Genomic DNA, 13723 nt, shown 5'->3' with positions numbered 1-13723 from the left:
CAAGTGCCTTCACCTTTTTGCCCACTATCTGCATTTGGTGTACAGCTGAATTACTCATAAATGGATGAGATATAAAGATGTGCAATATCAGAAAGTTAAATAAGTTAATAAAACTACCGTAAAAGGATAATTTGACAAAATAAAGTTGCCAAGGAAACAGTATACCACCGCTGCTTCAAAAATATACTTTCCTCAGTCACCACATTATGAAGGAATATACATATATGTACAGAAAGAATGAATTGACACATTTCCGTATTTAATTTTCAAGACAAATTGCAGCAATCACACATCATTTTAAAAGAAAAAAAGGCAAACATTTGTCAAAAATAAGTAAGAAATTTACACAAACACAATGCTAACATAGCATTCTTGAGTAGGTAAAATTTACACAAAGATACAACAGATGTGATTTAAAGCAATGACTCAGCAGCTGGAAAAAGGCCATTTGAGTGTGACCAGCACACACCTCCTCCTCCACCACCTGTGCTACTCAGTTCCAAACACAGTTCCCACATGAGATGTCGGTCTGCTCCATATATTAATAATAATTCAGTTAACATTGTTCCAAATGTCACATGCCTCAAATCCATATACAAATACAGGACATACCGACTGATCTGAACAAATAATTCACATGAAACATTCTGAAATCACAATAACCCATTTTAAAATGTTTCAAAATCTTTTTTTTTTTTTTTACATAAGCCTGTTTTGCTATGTTAAACCATCTGTTGCGTTCAATCCAAAATAATTAAAAACAAAACTTTAAATAGTCTCATATACTGAGAAGGTTATGAGATGCATAAGCCTCTGCCTGCTTCAAGTATCTGACCTTAGATGAAGTACAATCGCGAAGAACATTTGGGAGTGGGTTTGCTAAAAACTGTGAAAGTGACTGAATTCAAAAATAGATACATTTTAATTTAAATCCGTTGTTGGAATGGTTATTCACATTATTCAACCCCTGCATTTTAAACAGATTACCATACATCTTTGTTTAATAACTAAGGCTGCTACCCTATAAAAAGTTGTTGGTAATCGTTTCCTCATTAGCTGAATTAATTCATCAGTACATTATTCAGGACACTTTAAACCTGTTTATTAATGAATAAATATTCCTCGGAATGCAGTGCTAGCTGTTGGATCACTTGCCATTCAAACTACCAGTGAGTTTGCAAGTGATTTCAGTCGGTAAGTGATTTTTTTTTTTTGATCCAGTGTGCTGTTGATGACTTGACAACCATTTCATTGACAATCATTTGCTGTACACTACATGCCAGCAGTCGAGTCGGATAGGCCATTGGATGTTTCCCCATTGCCATTTTATTTATGACAAATCAGGCTCTCAGTTTGCAGCAAGGATGCTTTGTTTGCAGGTGATATTGTAAAAGAGTCAAATTACCCTGAGAAGCTGTTTACAATGCAGACAGTGAATTTTTGTTTTTTTATGGACCCCTCTGTCCCCTCTGCATCTAACTTGGAACCAAAATGTCTATGTAAATCCTCAAGAGGTTGGTATCGCCAATGATGCTAGCAGATTTAATGACCTGACTGGTTATGATTTTATGCTGCCTCCTTTTGCCCGGGTAACAGTAACTGCATAAAAAGTTAAAATTTAACAATAAAGAACAATTCATTTTTTATCTGAAATTAGCTGCCAATTAAAAAGCATTAGTTGATTGATCAGACCTATTAATACATTAATCGGTACAATCCTAATAATAGCCAATAATCAATCCATCCCAAGAAGGATCTTGATAAAACTTTACAAAAAACAGCCAACATCTTTGTTTCTGTGTGTGTGTGATATTTAATGTAGGCAGGCTTCGATAGAAAAACCAGCCTGTAGTTGACACCTGGAGAACTAGAAAGATCAGAATCTGGAGGAAACTACATCCACAAGAGATCTGAGATGTACAAGGCTCAGTCTGGCAGATTTCAATGGACTCAGTTTTTCCCTAAGTGAGTGATCATTCTGTCATTTGTGTCTACCCCAAGAGGAAACAAATCAGAAAAAAACTGATAAAATAAAATGCATTAAATCACTAGAAAAATAAAATGGCAAATTTGCCTGAACTGTATAGGGCATTAAAAATGAATAGTTAAGAAAATATCCATATTCATGTAGTCAATTCAGCTGCCTGACACTCAACAGGCCCAAGCGGAGGAGAAAAAAAACTCATAAACCAGCAAACTGCAGAAATTACAATTACAGTAGACTTAATTTTTACAAACGTGTGTAAGCCAAAGCTCTACAGCACAATCCATTTAAACATTTCCCCAAAATGTGCATTTTCAAGCGTATAAAAATACAAAGCAATTTTATATCCTCATCTTAAGTGAAGAACTCACAAGAGAATTATCAATAACACGGTGATTTCCTCCAAAACAGTCCACTTTACTAGAATTTGAACAGTATCACACTGGCAAAATGGTAATGTTAAATCCAATGGTCAGGCTTTCTCTGAAGTTCCTTGGAGCACCTGATATTCTTCACCGTCTTAAATACCAACTTTCAGAATTTTCTTCAGGCTTCAGGATAGTTAAAAAATCACAGTAAAAGCTGCCATATAGATACGCAAACGAGCGACGTGTCGCAAACATTGGTGACTGAGCTTTGGATCGGTGAAATGGAAGTAAGTCATTTAACCTATTAAAAGAGGAGGCTGGTGTGGCAGTGCACTTGGTTCTGACTTCATGGTTGTACATAAAATAGATTAAATTGACTGAGCTAAATCACCACTGAATGCACGAAAGCCACCAGAAAAAGAGCCCGGGAGGGGCATCTGCGTTTGCGACCAATACGGCTTCACTTTCACAGTAAAATGTACAAAACAAACAGAACACACTGCAGTCCTGTTGCAGTCATGTAATGTCCCCGCTTTAGGTCAGGCTCCCGCCAAAAGTCCAGTCAGCTGGTCCCTCTTCTGGCCCCCCGTTTGACTGCTTGATCCGTGCCCTACAGCTTTCGGTCCACAACACCGCAGTCACATAACACAAGCATTCCTGATGTCACAGCTGGGCAAGACATTTTACAGCTTGCGCACATGTCAGGAACCCCCCCCACCCCCTGGCCGCTGTATGGTGATTGCCCCTAGCTCGTGAGCAGGGCTGGGGGGGGTGGTCTCTTCATATTCTAACGCACCTCAAATCGTAGCACTAAAGGACAAAGGAACGAGACCAAAAGCCAGGGGCTTCTTCAGAATGGAAGAGATTCAGTCTGAGAACTGTCCTCTGGGGCACTGGGTGTCGCCAGCCTGCTATACGTATGGGCGGCTGTGCCGTACCTTCCAGCGCTTGGAGCGCATGCGGAAGAAGAAGAACATGAGCATGAGGAAGAGGCAGGAGGAGGCGTAGAGGAGCACACACAGGCTCATGTCCACGCTGGAGAAGCCCAGGCCCAGGAAGGTGACGCCTGGCCGTGCCTCGGCCCCGCCGCCCCCACCTATCTCCCCCGCCCTCCCCTGGACCCACTGCTGCTTCTCCCGGGAGGGCAGTGCGTTCGAGGAGAGGGCGTGGCCCGGGAGGGTTCGGTCACGGTTTCTGGCGGGGGGTGGGCCCCGGTCGCCCTGGGCGGCGGGCTCAGCAGCGCCCCCCGTCTCCGGGACGGTGCTGCTGGCGTATTTTGGGGAGATGTTGGCTCCAGTGTAGTGCTGTTTGAGGAAGGACAGCACATTCTCCTCATTCCACACATGCAGGCCATCCCTCTCCTCATGACACGCCGGGCACAGGTCGGGGGTCGGCCACTGTGCCTTTGGAAAGCGGGGGTCCTCGCTCAGTGTACCTGTGGTGGGGGGAGGGTTAAATGTGTTAAACATGAGGGTTCAAGTGCACATGCAAATGTATGCGTGAGTGAGAAAGTGAGCGAGTGAGGGATTGAGAGACTGAGTGATTGAGTGAGTGGGTATGTATGTGTGTGTGTGAGGAGTCTGTCTGGGCCACACCCCCTGCTGCCTCTGCAGTGCCGCCCCTCCATCTGTCAGCTTCCTTCGGCTGGTTACTGCTACCCTGACTCCTCCTCCTCCTAACCAAAAAACACCCCTTGCTATAGCAGCAGTGCTCTTCATGATGAAGTATGTTACGTACGTATGTATGTATGTCAAGATTAAGGGCACACACTTTTACAGCACCTTTCTGTTTGTATAGCACCTTTTATGCATAATCAAACTATATGGTATTTCTGACATATCTAAACTTGACTGTAACACAACAGGAAGGTTAAAAATCTCAATATGACAAGGCCGCTTTCAGTTTAATGTCTAGACGTCGATCTCAGGGGACACAGAGGTGAGACGGCCTACTTTATGGCCCCTGTCGCACTTGTCATTTGTTTCAAGGCGAGACAATGAGGATCGGCTAGCCAAAGGTCCCATTTTATACCATTTGGTTTTAAGGTTTTATCCCACCCAAACCTCACACCCATCCTCCACCACCAACTGCCGTCAAGACCCCCCGCCCCCACACGGTGGCCCTTGAGTTCTGTTGGTTTGGCTTTGTTTCCTGTTTCTGTTCTGTGATGCTTTCTTGAAATGTGGCAGTGTTTGAGAAACAGCCACAAAGTTCAAAGTTCAAATCCATCTTGATGGGTATCCACCAGAGCAAGGTCTGTGGATGGACTAGGGATGGGCAAAAATTGAAAAATCGTTGAAGCCAACGTGCAACTCAAACTATAACCAAGATGTGCTTTTAAATACAGAGCTGCCAAAGCAGCCACAGAGCGGACTTGAAAAGCAAGTACCATGGCCTAAATCAAAGCACAAATCATGGAAAAGTGCCATCTGATGAGTAGTGCAGAGTGGACAACTTCAAACGCCTTGAGAGGATGCAACAGTAATAAGGTCTTGGACTTACTGAATCTTTAAAAAATATAAACACATATATTCCACAAAATATTAAAAGCATGTTTTAAGTAACAACAAAGAAAAAGTCAAGAGAGCTTTCCTATAATAAGGACAGGAACACCGCTGGTCACATTTTCTTTCCTATTTTTGTCATACCTTTGCAAAATGAAAGCTCTCCCAGTGCTGTTTGCTGAGAATTAGATTCGGTCAGGCTCAAGCTGCTAAACAGCTGGTCACACAGAGTCAAGCGTTTATATCTTACATGAATTTGCATCCCCCCAGTGCTGCTCGAGTATGCTAACTCAATGCCACAAAGTTTATATTTGACTTTATTTTTAAAAATCTGCTAAGTGAGAGTAAATGGCACTTTTTCCTCTTCCATTCTTTGCAAAGGATTTGGTGGGATGTCAGTCATTTTCAATAAGCAGACACCTACGTTATCACTAGAGAGCTGAACGAGGAACATATTTCCCATGTCCATATCACAATCTCACTTGGCTGTCAAAACCAACTCCAGGTAAGCACTAATAATTTTCAAACATGAGCCTATTGACAATCGCAGTGGGAATAGGATGCTATAAAAGGGAACGATTATAAATTATTTTAATAACCGAGGCGCTTAAAAATGCACTTGGAGATGATCCGAAATAGTTGCCATTTTTGTAACCTTTCTCGATTAAACGTTTAGAAGTCACAACCGCTAGGGTGGATAGTCAGTTTCCACAGTGGAGGAGCTAATTCTAATTGAAGAGGAATCAGTGAGGGTGTAGGTGTGCATGTATGACTCGTTTCAGATAAATTTGTTTGTGTGTGTGTGTTGCTTGCCTGTCTGTTGCTGTGCGTGTGTGTATGTAACACGTGCGTGTCCAGTGGATGAGAAGTCCATGCTTGCACTTGTGTGTGCTACATGCTGATAAATGAGATCACAGTGCCCCCTACCTGCCAGCCTGCTGTTGACCTGGTTGTGCTTCCTCCAGAGCCAGAGCACAGCCTGGTCCAGGGACTGCACCTGAGACAGGGACTCCTTCGCCATCTCTTCAAAGTTCTGTCCGCACTCCTGGCAGCCGAAAAACATGCCGATGTACCGCCGCATGGTCTGCAGCACCGCCAGGGGGTCCTCCTCTAGGCCTGCCATTGGTCAGGGTGCAGAGGTGAGCAGGGAGGATGGGTACTGCAGTTTTGTCATTATGACATCACATAAGGTCATCACTATGCTCTTTCCAGTAAGGGGGCAGCAAGGTCTGGTACTGAGACAGAGTAAAGGGTGTAGGCAACAGTCAGTCAAGTACATACCAGTGTACTGAGACAGAGTAAAGGGTATAGGCAATAGTCAGTCAAATACACACTAGTGTACTAAGACAGAGTAAAGGTGTAGGTAACAGTCAGTCAAGCACACACCGGTGTACTGAGACGCAGTAGAGAGCGTAGATAGCACACGGTCAGGTACGCACCAGTGTTGGCCAGGGCGTCGGGCCGCTGCGCTGCCTGCACGGTGAGCGTGTGGAACAAGGTCCACAGAGAGCAGGGGTACCCCCTCAACTCAGGAAGACTGCCCTGGCACCCCACCCACTGGAGCCGGTCGCTCAGGAACAGCCCCGAGATCTGGAAAAGGATTTTAACAAAACTGCCTCAGCACATTTGAGCTGCACACCAAGTCTGGAAAACTAAAGGGGAATCAGGGAAGAAGTCTCCACATAGTAAAAAATAAAAATAAAAAATAAAAAATTCCCTCAAGTTCAAGAAAATGAACTTATGATTATTGCGCTCTGTAACAATCAGCAATTGACATTATATAAATAAACTCTCGTTTTGTATAAATAGTCGTGTCGGTAATAACATAAAAACAGGGACCCATCTCGCTGTGTTAGGGTGTGGATTTCTGGGCGTGGCACTTACCCTCATCTTGTTGTTGACAAGGTCCAGGATAGCATTGTAGGGAATTCTCTCCAGAGGCAAACTGACCAGCCACTCCAGTAGGGTCTCTAACAGCTTCACCACAGATGGTCGGCCTGGAAACAGCTGGGGATTTTTTTTGGGGGGGGGGGGGGTACAGACCACTGTAATAGGCTTAGGCCCGAATTTAATTATCACCATGCGTGAAACGGACCTTCTTTCGCTCTGCCCAGTACAGCGCACGTATGCACACAATTTCCCAGTATGCCATTTGCACATGTAGGTGGGTTCTTCCACAGAACCAGTTGATGCCAAAGTTGGCACTGAACTTCACTGCCAGGAAAGGAAGCTTTCACAAGTAAACTAATGAGCTGGCACAGCAACTGCTAATTTTATACAAATTCAGACAAAAAAACAGGTTTAGTTCTTATTTAGCAGCATAAAAAAAGACTTTTCTGAGGCATGCATGTAGCTGCACAGCAGAGACTAAAAACTGCAGCTGCTTCAAGCAAAGGTGTAGTATTTGGCATCTCTCTACACACCTACACACCAAACAATAAACCATTCAAAACTAGATGGGAATTGCAGCCGTTTCGCTGTTTTATGTTTGTTTCTGTGTCTTCGTCAGTGTGTATGTGCAGGTGAGTCTGAGCTCAGATGTTACCTTGGCAACAACTGTAACAAAATCCTTGAAGGTCTTGAGCTCCTCTCCCTCTAGGGTCTGGTGGCTGGCCAGCTCCACACGTAGCAGGTAATGCAACCCGGATTCCAGGTCTGCCATGTACACCTTAGACCTGTGGCACACAAATGCACATACGCACACACACGCCAGCCAACAAAAATGCACATATCCACACACAAAACTGGCCATCAGATAGGCAACCGTACCACAACAGCTCAACCCCTTTCCACAGCTGAGACAGAACTGAAAGTGTCCAAACTGTGGGACGTGGCATTCACACACACACACACACAAAGAAAGTCAGTGCTGCTACAGTATTCACTCTTAAAGATGCATGCCGTGGATGCCCCCTGCTGGTGCCTTTGACAATGACAAGACACTATCTGTCAAGAGGGGATGGCTGTTCTAAACAGGGACTGGAATGCAACATTCAATTTTATTGTAATGTAATGAAATGGAAAGGAAAAAACATATTTTCATGTATCACAATAATTCCCCCCCCCCAAAAAAACTATACTAAACACAACAGAAGCCACTAAACTTGATAACTCTCTTTTGAGAGCCAGTGGACTACAAGGGCTGCACCTGTAATAGCTCTCAATATAAAATGTATGGGGAAGAAGCTCAGGAAATAAAAGCAGCTGTGAAGGACAGCTACTGACCAACAGGTGGCAGCAGAGAACCAAATCTGTCTGAGAGACAATATTTTAATATATTTCTCCAAACATAGACACAGACACACACTTACTTGTCAAACTCCTTCCACACCTCAGCTACCCCGGGCCCAGCATGCACCAGGTCATGGGCAGACTTGGCCTGTTTCCTGTGCACCGCAGGAAGCAGCTTCAGGTATGAAGAAAAGAAAAAACGCAAACGTTTCTGCCTGCAAGAGAGAGAGACTTTAATCACACTTCATCACATTGTTTCCACACTCGTATGCTGGACCCAGGCACTGACTGCTGCCATGTGGCACTTTCCGAGAGTGTTTGAGTGTTTAGGCTGGGGTTGGGCCCCCAAGCTGAACCAGACTGGCAGGTGATAGGGGTCACTCACACATCCACGAGGGAGTGGCTTCCATTGGGGTGGAGCAGGTAGACAGAAGGTAGGGCCTTGACCCCCAGGTTTTCCAGGAACGCTCTGTCTGAACTCAGCGCCCTGGTCACCCTCAGCCCTTCGTACACCATCAAGTCCAAAATCACCTGGGTCACAAAGGGCAAAGGGTAAGCAGAATTTTATCCTGAAGCTCAGCTGCTATAAACACCTGTCGGCATTTATCAATGTCAATAACAGCGTTAATACCTACATATAGCTCCTAAAGTCATTATAAGTGGTAATAAGTAAACTATCAGCACCAACAGCTCAACAACTGACAGCCCAATCATCAGCACTGATAACTACACACAACATCCAAAACCACTATGACATTTATCAGCGCTCATAACCGGACCCCCGGCTACTGATCCAAGAGAGCTGAAACAAGTAGCTACAACCAATTCGACCATTTATATACCCTTATGGTTTAAGATCACAAATCTGTAATTAGAATGTTCTAAACTGAACATTGAATGCTGATGTCACAATCACTACTAGTAACTGAATGCAATGAAGTTCTAGAACACTGACTTAGAATTTTGAAAAAGCATTTTGAAAAAAGGGTTACACAGCACTGTAAGGGTCCAAGTTAAACTACCCAGTCACTCCCTGCGCTTGGAACTGTACTTCCCTCTAGGGTTTTCAACACATTTGTCCCTGGTTACGGTTATATACTTTGTTGTACGTCGCTCTGGATAAGAGTGCCAGCCAAATGCCTGTAATGTAATGTAAGCCACTTAAGCCACACAAAAAAAAGCATTTCTAACGGTTAGAAATAGGTGCAACATAAACACTATGCAATCTTGTAATAGCGCACTCAAAGGCGTGGTGTAGGCTTAAGGCATTCCGGCCGGCTCATCTGCATACCTCTCGGCCCACGTACGAGTCCTCATCCTCGATGATGATTGCAGTGTACAGCTCTGACTTCTGGCCCAGCAGGGACAGGATGTTTTCAGACCTGCCGACGGGGAGAAGCCATGTAAGGTTATGGGGGCCTGTGCCCACGCCCTGGTAAGGCAGTGCGGTGGGGATCAACAATTAGATGTCACCACTTGACATGCTGTGATCGGAACATTGACCAACACAAAAAATTATTTAAATAAAGCACAAATCATGTGGAGCCCAACAGAACATGCGAGTAGTTTTTCTGTGTTCCAAAGAATGCTGCAATACCCTTGGGGAAGGCAGTTAACCTCACCTGCCCCTGTAAATACCTTCCAAAAAAAATGCACTAAAAAGTGCACTATTCTCTTGATAAAGCGGTTTCCAAGGCGCAGAAATACCAAAGCTCCATCAGATAAAGGAGGGAATATGACTGCCTAAGTTCTGCCCTATTCTAAAACACAGAGAGCAATACCTGGTGGGCTCCAGTGGGGGGCACCCTACAGGCCAGTCCTCTCTGGTGTGGTTCTGGAGGAAGTTCACCATCAGCTGGCGCACCGTCTGCAACTCCCGGTCAGGCCCTGTTATGAATGACAGTTTATACGCATGTAAACATTAATAAGAGTCCCCCTTCACTCACCACATATTGTAACACGAGCTCACAAGGTCAAGGGAGCTCATATTCAGTCATCAATTTTCTGACAGGAAATCATAACATATTGAATTTCATATCCTGTCACTGAATATTGAGTTTACAATTACTGTTAACGGGCAAGTACTGTTAATTTTGTTATGACAAAATAAATAAAGCTGACTGCATCCTATGTACATATTTTCAGAGCTGCAGCCTGAAAATCCACTCTTGCTGGAAACATCCCAGCTCCTTGCCAGCGTTTCAGAGTAGTCTCACCTCTGTATGTTTTGCCCACATCAAAGGTGCTGCTGAGTGCTTTGAAGTACTGGGGGGGGGGGGGGGAGAGAATGTGGGCGGGTGTTAGAACACAAACAGAGCATTACAGCAGACACCCAGAAATAGCAGCCTCTACAGACAAACCTCATAGGCCAGCCTTGACTGTAAACAGGGGACATTCAGTGGAACCAACAGGCTATCCTGCCAGGTTTTTATTGGAATATTTTTTTATATTTTGAGTCTGTGTGGTAATATTGGAAAGGTCATCACAAGATGTAATTAATACATTTAACAAAAACAGTCTCACTCTAAAGATGCAGAATACATATTTAATCAGAATTGCATATATACAGCATGTGCGCACCGTGTGTATGTGTGTGTGTGCATGTATGAGTGTGTGTATTCTCTATAACTTCTGCGGATAAATAATAATGGAATGCTAAATTCCATAAACCTAATAAATATAATTTCAAAGGAAAATACGAGTCGAGTAAAGGACATGGAAATGATTGCTATTTGAAGACATAAAAAGTACCGTTACAAGCCATACTATGGTTCTAGGTGCATAATGTCACATAACTGGGCCTACTCAAGGGAATAAACCTTGAAGCTTTGCAGTGTGATATGCACTGCCTGGCCAAAAAAAAAGTCGCCGTTTGGATTTTTTTGGACAGTGCCCACTGTACAAGCCTCTGGAGGCAGTGTTATGACCTGGGGTTGCTTCAATTGGTCATGTCTAGGCTCAGCAACGTTATGCGACAATAAAATGAAGTCAGCCGAGTACCTGAATGTACTGAATGACCAGGTTATCCCATCAATGGATTTTTTCTTCCCTGACGGCACGGGCATATTCCAGGACGACAATGATTCACCGGGCTCAAATTGTGAAAGAGTGGTTCTGGGAGCATGAGGAATCATTTTCACACATGAATTGGCCACCACAGAGTCTTGACCTTAACCCCATTGAAAGTCTTTGGGATGTGCTGGAAAAGACTTTACGGAGTGGTTTGACTCTTCCGTCGTCAATACAAGATAATGCAATTCTGGACATTGCATAAGGTTGTTGAAACAATGCCACGACGAATGCATGCCGTAATCAAAGCTAAAGGCGGTCCAAAGAAATATTAGTGTGTGCGACTTTTTTTTGGCCAGGCAGTGTAGTTTATCATGGCATGCAGGCCGTGAGGGATCACGGTCAGCAAGTACCCGGAACGTGGGGTAGAAGTGAATTCCAAACTCCCTGCAGATGTCAAAGTTCTTCTCGTGGGCGCAGTCCAGCACCCCGATGCGTATGGCCTGCTCCCAATCTGAGAGAAAACGGGAGAGCAGAAAGAAAGTTAGGAACAAGGGAGAGAGAAAGGGAGCAAGAGAAAGCGATAGCAGAGAAGAGGAGGAGGAGGAGAGGTTGAGGGATAAGACAGGCTGAGGGAAAATGGATGTTCAGAGATGAGGGAGAGGGACCCTACCCCTTTCTTTCTAAAGAGACTTTGAAAGTTGCTATGCAAATGATGAAATCCATCATCATCATTACCATCATCAATAATCTCTACTCGCAGTGACAATGCAGCCTAGTTGTTTACAGTTGGAAACATTTTCCAAATATTTTCTTTATGTTCCACCCATCCATTTTCCAAACCGTTCCTGGTCAGGGTCGCAGGGGGCTGGAGCCAATCCCAGCATGCATTGGGCAAGAGGCAGCAATACACCCTGGACAGGTCGCCAGTCCATTGCAGGAAGCATGCATCATTCACTCACTGACTGGGTTTACATGATGTTTCAAAAAAATCGATTTATTGTTTTAGTCCAGCTAAAACTGGACTTTTAAAAATCATGTAAACATTGTAGTCTGACTGAAATCGTACAAAGTCGATTTTTTCAGAGTCGGACTAACATACCTAGATCAGTGGTTCTCAAACACGGTCCTGGGGGACCCCTGTCACTGACGCATGAAGCCCAAACTAGGGTGCAGCCATTGCCTATTGCAACCAACACAAGCGCAGTGGAGCAAAAGAGTGGAGTCCACGACTACAGGAAAATCCACCCCGACTACCTTACATGGTAATTAGACACATCCACGTCTGGACAACAAGCGTGTCCGTACAACCACAGAACCGTACTGTCATAACATTTCGAAAAAGTTAATTAAAGTGCAAGATACGTTTAGTGTTTAGATATTTACGTAGATAGATAGATAAAATACATCACTAGCTAGCTAGCTTACTAGCTAGCTAGTTATATAGACAGATAGATAACAGATCTCTAGATAACTAGACAGATATCACGAGATAACAAGCTAGCTAGCAAATTAGCTAGATAAACAGATAGATCGATAGCAAGACAGTAAGCTTTAAAATACCCCCTAGCTTGTCTTCTTAAAGAAGCTTAATAACTGCTTACAAATCTGATTTCACCAACAACATATATACAAATTATAAAAGACGAGACTATGAGAATCAACTGAAACCCAGAAATGGGCAAAAATCGTGTTTTGACATAGAATCTTGTTTATCTGAAAATATCTCAAATGTATTAAACTGAAAGAACTGGAGGGAAGAATCCTTAGAATAGTGGTTAGTACAGTTGAATGCAACCCGGATCAAAATCAGCGAGTACCAAATGGGACAGTTACAGAGTTTAATTATTTTTGGCTGGACCGCAACAGCGGAGCCAGCTCTATAAATGCGAATGTCTGTGACTGAGTGAGTGATGAAGTTACACCATCGTTCCAGCCATATACTAGGTTTTGACCTGGTTTTGGTTTCCTCTTCACGGGGTAATGGCCCTGGACCCCCCTACAAAAATTGGTTGCTGTAATTGTATTCCGTTCCCCCCCCCCCCCCCCTCTCAAAATAAAGCTATGCCCTTGTTTACATACCCTATTTAGGAAAAGCAACATTTTTGTTGTTGCCCACCCAAATAATCCAAAATGCCCACCCAAAGATGACATCCTAGTAACACCTCTGGTGCACCCACATTGGCCCTTTCTGGATAAGACTGGGGATCCCAGCTCTAAAACATGAAAAGCACCTGATTAAGAAAAATTAACAGCTTGTTAAAATTCTGGGATTTCTGTTGAGGTTGGAATGAAAACCAGCATACACAGGGGTCCTCCCAGGACCGAGTTTGAGAACCACTGACCTGGATAATGCGGTTGGGGGTCGATTTACTAACTACGGCAGGTATACGCTTCAATAGGCCAAAAATTGGCCTAGGCGTTCTGCGCATGTTCCGTAATTTACATACCAGTTATACGCTCACAGTGGCCAAGCGGAATCGATAACGTTTCAGAAAATATTAAACTTTAAAAGACTTAATTCAATCCTCTACTGGGACTTTTGCCTTTTATTGAGGGTGTGACAGAAAATTTCAGTGCCGCTGACTATAAGCGAATGTTTTTCACATGTACCGTTCGATTGAGCA

The 13723-nt window shown here is 43.9% G+C and overlaps 1 protein-coding gene across 2 annotated transcripts in view; it reads right to left on the bottom strand.

Annotated features, from left to right (window-relative positions):
* Nucleotides 1–238: 238 nt before the first annotated feature.
* The window catches only part of qsox2 (quiescin Q6 sulfhydryl oxidase 2), a 37812-nt gene continuing 24327 nt past the window's right edge, over nt 239–13723 (bottom strand). The window contains exons 2-12 of one of the 2 annotated variants that reach the window (XM_064297561.1): nt 11510–11610; nt 10304–10352; nt 9869–9974; nt 9379–9469; nt 8473–8618; nt 8168–8302; nt 7402–7531; nt 6741–6863; nt 6296–6446; nt 5784–5972; nt 239–3787 (exon numbers count right to left, since the gene is read on the bottom strand). In XM_064297561.1, the coding sequence (XP_064153631.1) occupies nt 3264–3787; nt 5784–5972; nt 6296–6446; nt 6741–6863; nt 7402–7531; nt 8168–8302; nt 8473–8618; nt 9379–9469; nt 9869–9974; nt 10304–10352; nt 11510–11610 (1745 nt within the window). In that variant the 3' untranslated portion in view covers nt 239–3263. The remainder of the gene's footprint in view (nt 3788–5783; nt 5973–6295; nt 6447–6740; nt 6864–7401; nt 7532–8167; nt 8303–8472; nt 8619–9378; nt 9470–9868; nt 9975–10303; nt 10353–11509; nt 11611–13723) is intronic. The other variant, XM_064297562.1, reaches the window with a different exon arrangement.

This window comes from Anguilla rostrata, chromosome 10 (genome assembly GCF_018555375.3).
Source record: "Anguilla rostrata isolate EN2019 chromosome 10, ASM1855537v3, whole genome shotgun sequence".
NCBI classification, from domain to species: Eukaryota; Metazoa; Chordata; class Actinopteri; order Anguilliformes; family Anguillidae; genus Anguilla; species Anguilla rostrata.
Note: the sequence above shows the minus strand (reverse complement) of the source record. Positions and strands in the feature narration are given on the sequence as shown.